At 40.8% G+C, this 16,819-nt stretch overlaps 2 protein-coding genes across 2 annotated transcripts; both read right to left on the bottom strand.

Moving 5' to 3' along the window:
• Positions 1-203: 203 nt before the first annotated feature.
• On the bottom strand, positions 204-6,928 carry LOC108898740 (gap junction gamma-1 protein). Its single transcript, XM_018698761.2, has 3 exons — positions 6,527-6,928; positions 5,851-5,915; positions 204-2,679 (listed from the first exon to the last, which is right to left on the bottom strand). The coding sequence occupies exon 3, from the start codon at positions 2,624-2,626 to the stop codon at positions 1,250-1,252; it is 1,377 nt and encodes a 458-aa protein (XP_018554277.1). The 5' UTR covers positions 2,627-2,679; positions 5,851-5,915; positions 6,527-6,928; the 3' UTR covers positions 204-1,249.
• Positions 6,929-10,755: 3,827 nt separating this feature from the next.
• LOC108898750 (probable phosphatase phospho1) lies at positions 10,756-16,819 on the bottom strand. The gene is made up of 2 exons (XM_018698774.2): positions 16,627-16,819; positions 10,756-14,267 (listed from the first exon to the last, which is right to left on the bottom strand). Exon 2 carries the CDS (start codon positions 14,229-14,231, stop codon positions 13,467-13,469), a length of 765 nt encoding a protein of 254 aa, XP_018554290.1. The 5' UTR covers positions 14,232-14,267; positions 16,627-16,819; the 3' UTR covers positions 10,756-13,466.

Here is a 16,819-nt window from a genome sequence, read left to right as displayed (position 1 = left end):
CCTTGAATCTTTCTATTTGCCTTCATAGAGTGAACTGTGATCCATATGTTCACATAGATTAAATATATTAATTACTGGCAGAAAATGTAATGTTCCACCCATAACATGATGCAAACCTAAAAATAAATACCATGCTCTACAACCTGCCATGACGCCAGAACTAATATATCAGACAGAGACAGCAAGACAAAACAAATTCTTTATTCAAAACATGCACTTTCTGTTCATAAAAATATTTTTTTAACAAAATAAAACACTGGCATAGAGTTAATTGGTAGCCTTTATGGCATTTCAATTTGAAAATCTGAAAATAAAAGTATGTATCAGTGACAAGAAATTCTCCATAACAGGTCTAGAACAAAAAACAACAGGCCAGATGCACAAACTAACTGACTAATGGTTGAGAAAACCTTCATAGCATAAACAAACATCAAGTGTTGAAAATTGTGACAGCTAGATAACAAGACAGTGACAAGAGTCTTAACAACAGAATTGGGTCATTAAACTTTGTCAAACATCCATTGACTGATATATTTCAAAATCTATCACAGCATTTACTTGTTTTTCTCTCTGTGAAATTACCAACTGAAAACGAGCTCTCATTTTTTTCTTTATAATTGCCATTAAACCTGGTTTGGTGAAAATAAAAACAGCATTTTGCATATTCAGAAACAATCATTTTTTTCCCCCAAGTTTTAACTCCTGGGTGGTAACGAAACTAGTCCCATAGACAGCGGGACCTCGCTTCTGTTTTCTGTCCATTGTAACAACATCTTGTCGAAACACAAAGTGATACAGAATCAGTATGAAGGAGCTCCTTGACTTCAAATAAGGCACCTTAGGTTGCAGCATGGAGGCCTATGCATATCCACACTGAATAAAAGACAGCACTGACACCCTGTAGCAAAAGCCATTAAACACAATTTTACTTTGAGTTGGTGAAATAGTGAACACTGAAACTGAAGGAAAACTGTAAAGCATAATGCTGATACTCATTAAAACAAGACCAGGAACATTTTGATGGTGTTGTTGAGGTTCCCTCTAGGCTGACTGTCTTTTTGAAATATTGGAGTTAACATTTTTTAAAATAATAATAATAAAACAGACATTTTTGAATATGTATGGTAATTGTAATGAAAAGTGGCAGCCCTGTTGTTATTTAAAAACTTTAACACAGGACATACAGATGTAAATACTGCGGAGGTCTGAGGAGGTTTCGTACTGTTAACAAGAAGTCACAGTCTGTACCTCAGATCCACTCAGAGCCCTTCATCACTCCGTATTTGCTGCTGCTACTGGTGCTGCCTCTGTCTGCATCTGTCTTGCTGGAGGCGTGTTTGTAGGCCTGCCGGTGTTTGCGTTCACGGTGAGGCTTGCTGTGGCTATTACTGTGGCTCTGAAGCTGGCTGTAGCCCTGATTGTCAGCCTCCAGCATGTTCTGAGGCTGACGAACATCCTTCTGAACATTTCTGGGGGCATCTCCCATCCCTGCTCTGCCCAGGTCGTCTTCATTATTGGTGTACTGCTGACGCTCCTCTTGGGCAATGTTGACGTGGTTCTGCCGGCACGCCATCTTAGCATTAGCGAGATCTGTGATGGGCAGCGGTTTGTCGTGATTCCCTGTAGATACCAGTAGAGGTTTAATGGCGATGTTGTACCCCGGTGGAGCTGATGGTGCATTCCAAGAATAAGGGTAGCTGCTGTAATCCTCTCCGCTCAATCCTACTTCTTTAAGAGCTCCTTGTCCCTGTGTCAGTCCATACAGCTCATCATCGGAAAGCCGCTCATGGCGGGACTGTACAATCTCATAGATGGTACCTATGCCCAAGTGAAGCATCTCCCATATATTGAGTGCCAGACAGAGCAGGGAGACAGCATACATGATGAGGAGGAAGATAGTTTTCTCCGTGGGTCGAGACACAAAGCAATCCACGCTATGAGGGCAGGGCAGGTCTGAGCACACGTAGGTGGGGGGTACTGAGAATCCATACAGAGCATACTGCCCACACAAGAAAGCCACCTCCAGTGAGGAGCGGGCCAAGAGCTGCAGCACATAAATGCGCATCAGTCCATCTTCTTTGATACGCTGGCGCCCATCATGTCGTGCCTTGACCTTTGCTTGACCATCATTGCTTCCTCTTTTCACTGCTCTACCACCATCGCTCTCCACCTCTGCCACTTCATATATCATTGGGTCCTCTTCTTGGTCATCCTCTGCCTCTTCAATGCCCCTGTGCTGCTTTCTGGCTGCAAGGTAGTGCTTCTTAGGTTTCCTCCGTGAAAATCCACCACCTGCTCCCCCGCTGTCTGCCCGCTCCTCTGCCCGTGCGATCTTGTTGACAGCGTAGCCCAGGTACATGAGCGAAGGCGTGGCCACCAGGATGATCTGGAAGACCCAGAAGCGGACGTGGGACAGAGGAGCGAAGGCGTCATAGCAGACGTTCTCGCAGCCCGGCTGACCCGTATTGCAGACAAACTTGCTCTGCTCATCATAGTAGATGGACTCCCCACCCACGGCTGTCAGCACAATGCGGAAAACTATGAGGACGGTGAGCCAGATCTTGCCCACAAACGTGGAGTGGTTGTGGATTTCTTCCAGCAGGCGAGTCAGGAAACTCCAACTCATGGTAGTGGCACGGAAACTACAGCGAGAGGCAACATACACCTCCCGTTACTCGCCTGTGGAGAGAACAGAAATTGTTTACATCCATACATGTATCCATATTTATACACAATTAATACACAATTTATTTAGACCTCTGACTTAACTACAGTTAAGTATTTTTACCATTTAAAGACAAGCAAAATATCTGCGTCAGTTCACAGGCACTCTTTCCTCTCTACTAGTGTGATATGTGGAGAGAAAAACAAAAAAGTTTATTTATTATTCTGTCTTTTTCTGGCTGCCTCTTAACTCATCTTTTCCCCACACATAGAATAAATAGACCCGTTTTATTATACAAATAAAGACACCACACATTAATCTACTGTGTTCACTAAGTTTTTTTTTAGCCCCCTTTGATGGCAATGAAAAGTGTGAGTGCTTAGCTGTTCTGTCAGACGTAAAACAACTGAGAGCACATGTGCCTTCTACCAAACACAGTGCACCATGGCACTGACTTGAAATGTAACACAGACAAGCAATTTGTCTTTCCTATACACATGCTTATCAAATAGTGCATTTCTCAATAACAACACATTTATCCTTGATTCTTTTAATAGCTGTGCCCTCAAGCTCCTGTCCAAACATACCCTTGGCAATAGTACACAAAGGGAAGAGTAATGATGACAAAGGAATGTCTAACCCTAATTGCTATTGTTAACTGAAAGTCCTTGAGTTTTTCATTTTACATGACGTTGTTACCAAAAATAAGGACATTTCCTCATTTCCTGCCACTTACAGTATTATCAATTCAATGTTCTAGACATTCATTCATTCATTTTTTATTTAATTTTACACTGATGATCTATTCAAACACCAAGTACTCTGCATAGGAAGTAGTGGTAACATACATGGTCTGAGGAGACTGTGATAAAGTGCTCTCTTATATAAAGTAACCTCAAATGTATGTACTAATGCACTAATTCAGTTATTAACAGATTCTTAACATTACACTTCTGTGACAGTAGTGTGTCACCCCTAATTTACTGTAAGCCTCAGATTCAAATATGTATTTACCTTCATATAATTTAGTTTTCAGATTGATTCAAAGTAATGGTAACACAGTTCTGTGTATTATAATTGGCTGGAGAAGGAGGGACTGGAGATGCTCTGAGGCAGTAGTACACTAGTTGGCTGAGTTGGCTAGTTGGCTAAGTAGTTATATAGAGGGCAAAAGAAGTGCAAATGGTGAAATCACCTCGTATGACTGACATTTAATCCAAAAACACCTTTATGAAACCAGGTCCAGCTGCTGCTAACTGAAGAATTAACAATGTTCCTTGTGTCTCACTCTGTAAAGAGAAAAAATAAGTCCAGACTGTCTCATTAAGAGTCACGTGCCTTCTAAACTGCACATCTGGCTGTGTTGTGTAATGTACGATTTGGACACCTGGTAGCACAACTATCACCACCCAAACACAAGTCTAGTGGATGGCAAGAAACTGGCAGCAGAGCCCATCCCGCTGCTGCACAATAGAGATAAGCAAATTTAACGGGATCTTTCCTATTGTTCTGCTGTCCTGTTGTCAACAAATGACTAAAAAAATTAATGGACCAGAAAACCCAACACATACTGTATGTAAGTCTCAAAACAGCTCCATAACCCTGGTTGCTGCTGGTGCCACATTGAACGCTTTAAGTTTGTACAGTGCACTTTCTCCAGATGTCTTCCAGCCCCAGACCAGCAGCCTCCAGTTTCCTATAGTGCCAGTAAAGGAAGTATTTGAGGAGTGCAAGTTAAAAGAGCAACCACCCTTGTACATGCCTATCTAAGAGGGCTTCACGCTGTGACTGTGAAGGGTTGTGGTTTCCCTCAAAGCACTTTAAGTGATGCTCCACCCAAAATCTATCTTGCGAATATGAAACACTTACTGACTATTAAGCTGAGAGGCAACTATAAAACCTATTCCAAAGTATTTTTGGGGAGTATTTTTTCTTGATTGGATATGCACTACACAGTAGAAAACTTAAATGAGAGGAAGGAAAGACACATAACAAATGTTCCAGGCTGGACTCGGACCAGGTACATTATGACAACATGGTCAGCATCTTATATGCAACACATCATAAACCATGTCTGTGTGTTGCCCTTTAGACCCCAAGGCCACCAGGATGCACTTAGCACAGATGAAGAGAACAAATATGAAATCCTTTGACAGTAACTAGCAGACCTGGGTCTTATGGCTTGCCTCTAAAGTAAGTAACTGCTTCCCAGTTGTGCCTGGAAGCCAATTAGTCAACTACAAGAGGAATTCAGACCAATAAACAAGCTAAAGGGTTTGTCAGGAAAACCTATGAGCAGTAATGAGGACTTAAAAAAAAACACACTGACAGTAGCAAGCAGAATAAATCTCTAGCTTTAAATCAAACACAGACATAAATCACAATCACCACAATTCATATATGTCATGGCCAACTTACTGGAATAAAATAATGACATGTCCTGAGGAAAAGCTACAAAAAAAAAAGAAAAAAAAAAGAACTGCAAGTGTAGTCACCCAAACTTCAGATTCAGCACTTTCCATCACTCTAACAAGTGTTTAAGACATGGATCCCACAGGGTATTTTGGGGTCACTTTGTGAGCCATCCACTCAAAGACATCAAACCACAGACAGATGATGCAGTATGTGCAACAATTTGATCTTAACACAAGCCTCTAGCAAAGAGAGCAACTTTGTCTACCTGCAGAAAGTCAATACAAGTACACTACGGCTGGAAAACTATTCATTATCCTGCCTTGAACAAGGGCATCTCAATTATAGTCATTATTTTGCTCTGTGTCAGTTCAAGAATTTAAAAAGGATCTTTTATGTTCCATTGGAAATAAATACAATCCATAGAGTACTTTGTGCCTCTGCAAAATTTGCCTCTAATTTTAAGCTATCTTTGATTCGATAGTGAGGAGAATTCTGAACAAAGCATGAAAGTTTTCAGGTTTCTAGCACTGATCTTGACCAAGTGATAATAACAACAAATAGTAAAATATGTTTATGATGTAACATATGTATAGGGTGAAAACTGTGTGGACTACAAAGAAGCACTGTTGATCTTACTACCTCTAACTCCTTATAACAGAAAGCAGCCGGTCCTGCCACTCTAACTACTCACAATAATTTAAAACATGCCCTAAATCTTAGTGTACTTAAAGAACCAAGCTCTAATGAATTTAAGTCATTATTCTAATTACCTCTTTTTATTTTATCTTCCTTGATCTCCCAGCCAGAGTTTGGAGAGATTTCAAACCCCATGTGCCTGCAATGCAAACAGAGATAAAAACCAAAAACATATGTTTAATCAAATTCCTCACAGTTCTTATAGTTAACAACAGAATTGTTAATTGACAGTTAAATCAAATTACTAGTTTAATATTTTGTGCTGAACTTGGATTAAATGAAGATATTACAAGCAGATTCATTGAAACTGAAAATAATAGTTACATCTTTAGATCCCCTGAACATTGACAATTACAACTGGAGCATTAAGCTGACGTTAAGGTAACTGAAAGACGATCAAAAAGTTTTTACCTTGACGAAACTGTTGTTTAATGCTTGGCAGTGCATATAAAGTATTATCAAGCACATATGTCGAGTTACAGTAACTTAAAAAGCTTGTAAAACATAACTGACAGAAGTTGCCGTGCAGGTAACGCTAAGTTACCGAAAATTCCAACAAACATTAGCTAACTAGCTTACTCTGCTAACCGTGCACGAAGTCAAAATTCACCCTAACTGACCTGCAAACTGACTACTCTCACTGTGTTACTTACCTTGCTTTTCCCCTACAGTATTCTCGTAATTTTTCTAACATTTGTTCGTAGGTTGACCGAGAGTTATTCGCCTACCACACCACGGCAGCATCCTTACCTTTTCAGACGCACATTTGGAGCCGCTCCCATCCGCCGCCAGAGAGCTTAACCTCACCAATCAACCGACAAAATAGTACTGTTGTGCAGGGGGGAAATAAGTCTTCATCGCCGAATTACAGCAAGAAAGTACAATATTCTCTGTCACTCACAAAAAAAAGTTTCAGGGGAGTGAATTTCTTACCAAATAAAGTATTAAATGTACTTTTAGTAGTGCAGACTGGACTGGAGAAGGAGAGCGAGAGGCTTGATTGTATGAGCAGAGAAAGACAAATGAGCTGGTGCAGGATAAGGAGGGGGGAGTGTGAGGGAGAGAGAGGGAGAGTAAAGAGAGGGAGTAAGATGAGCATCATAATGCCTTTTCCTTATTGAGATTGTTACAAAAGGCAAAAAAATTAGTCTGCTAAATGCCAAGGTCCTGGTTCATCCTCCTTTTAAGGCTGACACACATCTGCACTGAGTCAAATTCTTACATCCAAATAATCCATAAATCATGAGGTACAATCAAACTATGACCTACAACCTTCATTCCTTCCTCTATGCATCACTGGCTGCACAGGTCAACTTCTATACCTGCAGCTGAATGCTGAACAAGTCTTAGTTGTGTTTGAAATACCAGTTCAACTGCTATGTAAAAACACTGCACAGCCACAGTCTGTTATTCTGTAGACACATATTTTCTGAGTTATCAGCTATCATCTTGATCTTTGTCTGTCTTTCATTGTGGACAAGTAGAAGATTATCCAGTGACAAATGAGGGCTTTGTGGGTCTTACTTTAAGTGGCAGATTTATTCGCTGCAGAGAGGGCGGACACAGGTTTTTTTGCTTTATCAACAATGCTTAGGGAGGGGTTACGACATGATAGCATTCAGTGCAGCAGAGCATGTCAAAAATGTGTTGTTAAACATGTCAGTAATGTACATCTTTTTGTGCTGGATGCTAAGGTTCACTGCAAAATATCTGGTTCTCTCCAGTTCTTTCTAGGTCTGGCTGTGCAGATGATAGAAGGAGTTGGTCATGACTCAGGGCTTCATGAAAAGAGCAAAGACAAGAGATTTCATACTGTATATTTGCCTCATTGTTTTCTTTAGACTGAGTCTGAGACTGAGCAGACACCAACAGCCTGTTTCATCCTCTTCCATCAGGCTTTGGATACGAATCGCAGATCTGTAAAACTTGTTTTGTCTCACTCAGCAAGCTGACTTAAAGGGGCGCTCCACCAGTTTCACACATAAAGGTCAGTTTACTCGTCATGGAGAATACTACTCAGCCTTCAAAAAGAGCTGTGTAATGTCATCTCTAGTCCTGATGGGAGACCTAGATAATAACCAAGATGATATGATCAGCCTGTGTATAAACGGTGTGAAGTTTGAAGGATGGGGGCAGCTAATAGAGGGATTTGGGGGTCTTACTAGAGATTTAAAGTCAGGATATCGTGACCTCTACCACTTCAATTTTGACGATTCTTCTAAAAATCTGTCTCTCACAAGTCCCCCTGCTTTATGGAAGCACAAAACTAAATCAGGACTGCATTGCCTTTGCTCAGTTTTCCTCACACTGCTACAGCTTCAGCAGATAAATTGCGAATAAATGAAAGCCTCTCACGTCACAGTGAGGTCTATTTGCGATATTGAACATCTTCAAGGACATGCAGATACAATTCAAGCATTGTTTTTTTTTTTTTTTTTGTTTGTTTCAGTGGCTGAGGACCGAGAAGCTGAGGAATCTCAGTTTTATCTCTCCCTCATCATCTCAAGGACGTTAGACAAATGTCAGCTCAGATGGCCCACGCCTCCCCCTCTCCATCTGTTGCTAACTGACCGTATTTCTTTCGGGGAGTGCCACTGCTCAAAGCTATTAGCTTGACTTTTGGCTGGCATTGTGTTCTTTTAAACTATCAGCAGAAGAATCACACACAGAGGAGTGGGAACACTTACAATCCCAATCAGCCTGATAGTGTTTTGGCACAGGAAGCTCGACATCCTAATTTAGAGTGACCTCTTACAAGCCTCAAGTCCCTTAACTGAGTTATCTTTCACCTGGGCAGGAGTAATTGAATGGAGAGAAATCAATGAGGTTATCCATAAAAGCAATCATCGGATAGCACTGGCAATTTAAAGCATTTCAACAGTTGAGTGTCTGCTGTTATTGGTTGGGGGAAGGGCTGTATCAGCTGGTGCGTGGATATTGATGGGGAGATGCAACAGGAGGCGGCAAGGCCGCCATTGACGAGTTTCGAGATCCTCAAATGCGATTCGTCATCATTCTTCACAGACTGATGGTAATTGGGTTTTCCATCCATCCACTTACCTCTAGAGGTCACTGGAAATTGGGTTGGGCAGCAAGTTATCTTTTGCCTATTTAACCATAATAGACTCAGCATGTACTCTTTTCCTTAACAATGTCAGGCTCAATATGACCTAAATTGAAGGATCAATTCTGGTTGGATCGATTGAGCTGAGAGCTGCAGAAGCTAACAGAGAGGTCCTCCAAAGAGTGATGGCTAAAAGAGGAGGTGGACGATGCATACATCACAAAAGCAGAGTGAGAGGGGGCTACAAGTGTTTTGTACAGTCAGCTTACAGTCAACCAGTGACATTATCATCATGGGTCATGGACTGACAACAGAGAATATAATTGTAGACAACAGCAATGACATGGAATCACCCAGGGGGCGGGGTGACAGAATAAATCAGAGAGAGGAAATCAGATGCGAGTAGAGAACAATGTTGAAGCGATTGGATGCAAAGACAGATGCCTGGAATATGTTTATCTGATCTGACAGAAGTCAAACTAGAGAACAAGACGGCAGCACAGAGGAAGAGATGAAACAGAGGTCAGATGTAGAAACAGGTCATGTCAGGCTAAGTGGACTGAACAATGGACTGAACTCCACACAAAGTTAAAAAGCTGAATCAACACATTACTTGGCTGACTTCAGCAGCATCTCAGGCTCACATGGTGACACGGAGCACGCATAAACACAGCGTCGTCTCCATCACCACAGCCCTGAGCCTCTGCTGTCATAATCTCTGGAGAGTTGTTGCATGAATTCACATCAGCGCCACTGTTTACGCCAAAGGATCCATCATTTTGTTGTTGTCACTTGGTTTTCTCATTAATCCAATTCAAAGTATCCCCACGATAGCTTGAATGACTGGTACACTGGAAGAACTGAGTAAAGTGTTAAGGCACAAGACCTCATGCTCAGTTTTAATAGAGATGCATGGATTTGGCGCCATCTTCTGGTCAAGAGATGTACACATAAGTTAAGATTTGTACACCCTGTACACCAGGCAGTTTAGGACAGTATCTGACACACTGTATGTTCAACAGCCTGATAAAAGATACAGTATTAGAGAGGCATATGCTAGACTTCACTGGGAACACATAGTATATTCATGTCTGTGGTGGATATACTGTTCAAATTTCTAAATTTAGCAGTAAGTTGCTTTGTAAGAGTTTTGATCCCAGGGTTCTTTCTCTATTTACAGCTTTAAAATCCCTGTGAAAATACTAATCTGGGTCAGAGGAGAAAACCACTACTGCATTGTGAGCAGCCTGACCAAACTTAATATCAGTTTAACTGTCTTTAGCATCCTCTATTCTCTATTCTTGCTCTATTTTTTTTTCTGAATTACTGTTATCTACCCCCTCTCTACACCCAGCAGTCTGCATCCACTTTGAGTGGCTACCTCGACCATCATGTAGACACGTTTGTTCATCTCATTGCTTACGTCTCCTCATATCCTCACAGCTCAGTGCTGCTGTCCGTCTGTCCTCTCCTTCCTCCATGCTGCTGTTGCTGACTGTCTTTGCGCTGACCCCATGACCTACACACTTCTTTCCCTGCCCTCATCCTCTCTCCTCTAATCCCGCCCTTCTGTCTTCACTCTGTGCTTTGGCTGCCTGAAGTCCTGGAAGTTGAGAAAGTGGTTCGGATGACTCATCTCACTCCAGGTCTCCTTTGTCCTTCCTCCTCTGTTTCTGCCTCTGTTGCTAAATCAACATGTCCCTTACATTTTCACTGTCGCTTCCACTAAACCACTTCCCCATCCTTAATTTTTTTGACGCTTAAAACTCAAGAGAGGTGAGACCAGTTTGTCAACAATCTCAACATTTATCTACAACATCAGCTGATAACTTATGATGAGCCTAATTGATCCTCCATTGGTATAACTGTGAAAATAAATTAGACTCATGGTTACGAAGCACACAATGCAAACAGATGAATCAGATAATGGCTTTATATTCCTGTTGAAATTATACATTACACATGTAATTGAAGTTTTGATTAAAAATACATACGCTAAAGATACAGCTAACCACAAAAGAAAAGAAAAAACAGAAGAAGAAGGTAGCATGTTAGTCAAGCAGAGTCCTAACAACATACAATTTTATTTGGTTATTGTGAAGTCATTTTAAAATGACATTAAAAAACACTGTAGTTCGGTGATGTGGGGTCATTTCACATCCCTGAAAATGTCAAACGTCAAGTTTTTTCTTCCTGTTAAACCTTAAATCTCATTGTCATATCAAGTATACAGAATTTATTTATTGCACAAAACTCTATGGAAGTCACAGATACTTAAACTAAAGTAGTTGTGTTACATTGTCAATACTTGTAGCATCAGAGGGAGTAAAGCTCACAGAACTTTACTAATCACGAAGTATTAATGGATTAGGTTTAGATCTCAGAGAATTTCAGGGTCAAACTCCAGCTGCACTGATTTTAATCACAAACGCTTTGTTCTTAGAGCAGCAAATCTGAGAGTGCAAACAAACACATTTCCGTAAATATACATTATTACTATTATATTTGCTTATTAACACTTTCTTTTCTACTCCCTGAGAAATTAAAAACACTTAAACAGCATCGTGTCGTTTGTCAAGACTAGAAGTATTTTGTTTAATTAGCAAACTAATTACTTATCTGTTTACTGCTTCTCAGACTCTCTTGCTGTTCACTGTAATGGCTTGACGGAGATGTACACTGATTTATATTGTTAGAGACATTTAAAATACAAAATGAACAGTCACTCAGTTATTTCAGTTACCTCTGGCCTGAAGTCATTTGACAGGATCAGTATTAGTTACTTGTGTGCACATTAACATGGAAAAGAACCTTAGATAGGCTGAAAAAAATCAGCAAACGTACAGTTTACATGCCCCATTAGCGTAGGAATTTAGACTGTGTATAGTAGTAGTAGTGAAAATGAAACTAGGACCCTGCAACACAATATTTTTTCACTCCTCCCTGAATTTAAACAATAATAATACAATACTGAATAATACAATGCTAGATTCAGTGAATAAAGGTGCTCTTTTTTATATTTTTGAATACATTTCCCTGTCTCTATCATGACTTTAGTGAGGCAAAATGAGGTTGCATGTTGAGTTAATTATGCAAATATACACCAAAGTGGCTGATACCAACACCACTCTCTGACAACACTGTATTTTAACTGGGTATACATTCAAACATAAAGACGATGAACTTCTCAAAGAATATAAATTCTCCCCAATGTAAACAGCCTTTTATCAATACTAATATATATTCACTGTTTTAACTAATGACTACACAAACAGAATTTAAAATCTTTAACTGGTACTTTGCATTACACTTTCTTTCACTGTTTCAGAGTCAGACAGTTTAATAATGGGGCCAAAGTGCAGGCATATGGCTACAGTGTTCCCTTTGGATCACATGCTGGTGTAGATTACTGCTGTATACCCTAGATTAGGTATCAGTAATGAGTGGCGGAGAGTGCTCAGGTAGTGTGCCTGAATCTCTGTCACCTTATCCCTGCTCTATGCCGTCCATGTCGATGCCTGACACAACATGTGTGGTCTTTTGTCCCAGACAGTGCTATAACACCTGATCCTTCTTATGTGTTCATTGTTGAGGCCTCGGATGAAGTGTTAAGTATATTGAAAAGAAGCCTGTCATAACAGAGACACTCCAAAGATGGAATTAGTTTTAAGTTGTTCTTGGTTGCTAAAATCTCTACAGTCTTGACAGTATATGTGACCCACAGTTTCACAGCTAACATTGTTCAAAAATGTCAGATACAGTGAGATGTTCAAATGCAAAGTAAATATCAAAGGGGGGTGGTGTGTTAAATGAGCTGAGCTAGGATTTAGCTCATTATGAGCGAATCAAAACTAAATGCATCATCATTACCGCGTATCTCCATTATTGATCCTGATAATCTTAACCACTGAGCTTATTTGCATTCGAATGGGAGTCCTGTTACTGCATACTGTAATTACTATCACCTAATACTGCGTACACACTTAATACTCATTAATTTAAATGGCAAATTCTTCTATACATACACAAATACTTAATGGGAATAAACGCAAAATACCATTCTCTTGTCTGTATGGTAAAAATGACACTGGTTACCTTAGCAATAACACAGGAAGCAGCAGGAAACAGCTAGCCTCACTATGAGTAAAGGTTAAAGAAGACAGCAGTTTTATCTTATGTGCCAGACTAGTTCTTAACCAGAAAGTGCAACTTCCTGCAATCTGTTTGAGATACACTGTGTTAATTAGCAAGCTTGGCTTGTGTCACTTGTTGAATGGTCAGGCTACCCAGTTTCAAGTCTTTGTGCTAAGCTAAGCTAACCAGCTGCTGGCTCCAGCTACATACAGACTGAGAGTGGCCTTGACATTCTCCTCTAATTCTCAGCAAGTATACAAATAAGCTTATTCCCCAAAAATGTTTAACTATTCCTTTAAAAAAATGATTTGATTCAAATAGATGCACTTTGTTTGGCTACATCTTTATAAGTTGTACCAAGTGTAGCTGAGGTAAAATCATGCATTTCGTCCTGATCACCCTATCTCTTTCAGTCTCTCTTTCTCTCTCTCTCTCTCTCTCTCTCTCTCTCTCTCACACACACACACACACACACACACACACACACACACTTCATCTCTCCTTTACTATTTTCTTCAGGCAGTCTACAATGTCCTCACCGCTGGCCCAGGGAACTACATTTGCCTTGAACTGCTGCATCCCCAGCAGCAGCCTGTGCATGGGGAAGTCCCTCCTGGGGAAGGCTGTGTCCCTGGGCCCCAGAGCCAGAGAGGGACAGATGTCATTGGCCCCATCTCCAATATAAAATACCCTCTGGAACGGCATGCCGCCACGCTCCTTTTGCCGACTCACCAGATAATCCCGAAGGATCACCTGCTTGCACATGTTGTCAGGACAGCGGGAGCACGAGTGGGAGTGGAAAGGGAGCAGCACGAGTCGGCCAGTCGCATCAAAACTGGCTGGGTTTGTGAAAACCTTGTGAAAAAGGTGACGCACCCCGGCACGCTCCAGCCATGTCTCGATGAAATACATGTTGGCGTCGGAGACCACCACTAACTCAAAATCCTGCTGGTGGTTTTGCAGGTACTGGAGGAGGTTGAGGAGGCCGGGCGTCGGTGGGATCTTCTCCACTGCCGAATGGATGGAGTCCTTGGACACACCCTGCTCCGCCATGTAGGCTAAGACCTTCTGCATGTGTTCGTTGTAGTGCCCCTCTCTGTAGCTTTGTTTCAGCCAGTCGGGGAGCTTCTGGCCTGGCAGAGCACGCACCACAGCATCATCACTGCTCTCGCTGATGATGGTCTCGTCAAAGTCGAACAACACCAAGAAGCGCTGTTCCTGTGGTGCCACATGGGTTAGGTTTGAAGGAGATGTCATCTTTGGTGTGTGGAGAGAGGAGTGAGTGATCCCAGTCTAAGAAAAGGAAGTGGGAGGGATGAGACACAGTCAGTAAGTTTTCTTTTCCTCGTCAAGGACAACTGATTCTGATGAGCATAGTTGTGTTTTATGCAGCCCACTCTAAAAATAAAATGTTAATGGCAGGGTGCCAGAAAAGGCGACATCACACTGCTGTGCACAAGGTTCAATTAAACTGCACTGAACCACACATGAGTTAAGGAGACATCACAATGTCTAAATATTCTCAATTAGGCCATAAGCTGTAGGGGAAACATATGTTTACAAGAGGACAGGACATTTAAATTAAACAAAAGCAACTTGTAAACAGGATGCTCATTACACTTAGTGAAGGAAACAACATCAGTCACCCAGATTGTTTTATCTTGAAGAATCTAAATCACTGGGTTAGCTTGTCATGCAACACACAGTCGCTCCTCCCCATACAGACATTCCTTTAAATTTGAGGAGAAAAAAAAAACCTCATTCAGACATTTATTTATATATATATATATATATATATATATATTGGCCAAATCTCAGACAGATTCCAGGTCCATATTTACATAGCTGATACATTTGTAGCACAAGGCTTCCACTGTTGCTCACATGTTGTAACTTGAGTGAAGAGAGCTGTTATGTCACAGCATACTTTTACCATAAGTGGAACCAACATGAGCGCGAATGACAAACCAGCAGTGGTGGGATGAAAAAAGCAAATCCACTCAGCGCTCTGCTGGACAACTTCAAATACAACTTTTGAAGAAATTATATGTCATGTTACTTTATACTTCTTTATACTTCAAGGAATAATTGCTTTTCTCCCACAGAGCCAAAACACAGTAACCACAAATTTGGTCAAAAGTGAATCATTACCAGATATTTAAGATACCAGGTTGTAGATTCTAATTTGGGGGAGGAGGGGGTAAAAATGAGGAAAACCTGATAGCTGAGTGGTTGGGGTGCAGACCACATGGGCAACTATTCTCTGAGCAGGGAGTAAGGGCATTTCTGTGTCTCAGTTGTTCCCAGCTGACCAGGCTGTTTGCCGCATGTCATTCTTTTACTCTCCTTCCCCACATTTCCAGTCTCTCTCCACTGTCACTATCAAATAAACCCAGGAAATACCCTAAACATTGTGATTTTTAAAAACAGATAATAAATAAGGCAGTGGCTAAATCTAGCTTAGCAAAGTAGTTTAGCAGAGAAGTTTAGCATCTCTGCAGCCTCTGACTCCAGGTATTCACTTGACATTATAAAGTACATATAAATAATATTAAATGTATTTATTATTATTTATTATTTTAGATAGCTAGTTCATTAGAGGAAAACTGACATAGAAACAAGAACATATTTTGTTTGTAGATATTTTGTTTTCCCTGCACCCAGATTGTCAAAGCGTCAAGTGCAGTTTCTTTTAATGTTATTAGCAAGTCTGTGACAGTGGTTAATAATCCTGTTTTACACCTTATATATCTGTTACTCAGCTTATCAACACTTTTCTCTCAACTTTACTGTTTCTGCAGTTACTAGATTTCACACTTTAAAAACAAAAAACTAAATATTATGCATTGTTATAGATTATACTAACAGTATATAAAGTAGCAGATAGATTTAGACTAAAATGTTTATCAGTAATCAGTGATGTAGAGATTAAATGTAATAATAATGGAGAAGGAAGATGCCTGCTCTGACAGGGTAAAGATTATGGTGCTAAAGTAACCATGCCCTGTTAAGACACGCAGCTTGCAAAACCCGATAAACAGTCCCAACTGCCAGATAGTGAAATTTGGAGCCAAATGCTGACACTGACCAAAGCCACTTAAAATAATCAAAAATCGGTCATTGTCGCCTTTATATGTAAAAGTCTGCCTAATATAACAAAGGTTATATGTTTAAAATAAATTACACCTAAATCCTATTACACCTAAATGTTTTCACCATAATCTTTAGGGTTTGCCAAGAAGCTTGGCATGCCGGGATATGGTGGAATGCATGCACATCTTTTTTTTTTAACTGACAATGTCAGCTCATTGACAATTCAATAATAACAAGAGACCGGTTGGTTTGGTGCTCAGTGATCTAAATGTAACCTGTAACCTGCAGTTTTGTCGCACGGACGCGTTGTGCCAAGTGAGCGTACGCCTGCTCTCCCTCAGCAGCTACATTATTAATAGGACATATTTACACACTAAGCTATCTAATTTTAAACCCCGCACCGCTATTCCTGGTGGGAGGTTACCATTGAAAGTCATTAGCGCTGCTCTGTCAGGAGTCATTAAGGCTGAGCGGTTATGCTGTTATGTCCAAGCGGCAAAGACAGAGCACAAGAAGCAGAAAGAAAAAGAAAGAATAAGACAGAAAACACAAGGCCTACCTGCGGTGGGCATATGAGCGTGGATGGTCGGCTAGGTGCCCGGCTCCGGCAACCGCATCCCAGTCACCACCAAGATTTTTTAAAGGAGACTCCCTCAGCTGCACAGAGGGCATTCCCATTTAAAGCCACTTTGTCAAGGTAACCAGTTTGAACGCAGTACATCCGCCGTGACCTTTCAAATTAAAAGCACAAT

Source organism: Lates calcarifer, linkage group LG23 (genome assembly GCF_001640805.2).
Source record: "Lates calcarifer isolate ASB-BC8 linkage group LG23, TLL_Latcal_v3, whole genome shotgun sequence".
Lineage (NCBI taxonomy): Eukaryota > Metazoa > Chordata > Actinopteri > Centropomidae > Lates > Lates calcarifer.
The sequence above is the reverse complement of the archived record's forward strand: the minus strand, read 5'-3'. Positions and strand labels throughout refer to the sequence as shown.

Bases quoted from the DNA above. Each gene is read 5' to 3' on its own strand.
- LOC108898740 (XM_018698761.2), bottom strand. From the start codon at position 2,626: ATGAGTTGGAGTTTCCTGACTCGCCTGCTGGAAGAAATCCACAACCAC.
- LOC108898750 (XM_018698774.2), bottom strand. From the start codon at position 14,231: ATGACATCTCCTTCAAACCTAACCCATGTGGCACCACAGGAACAGCGC.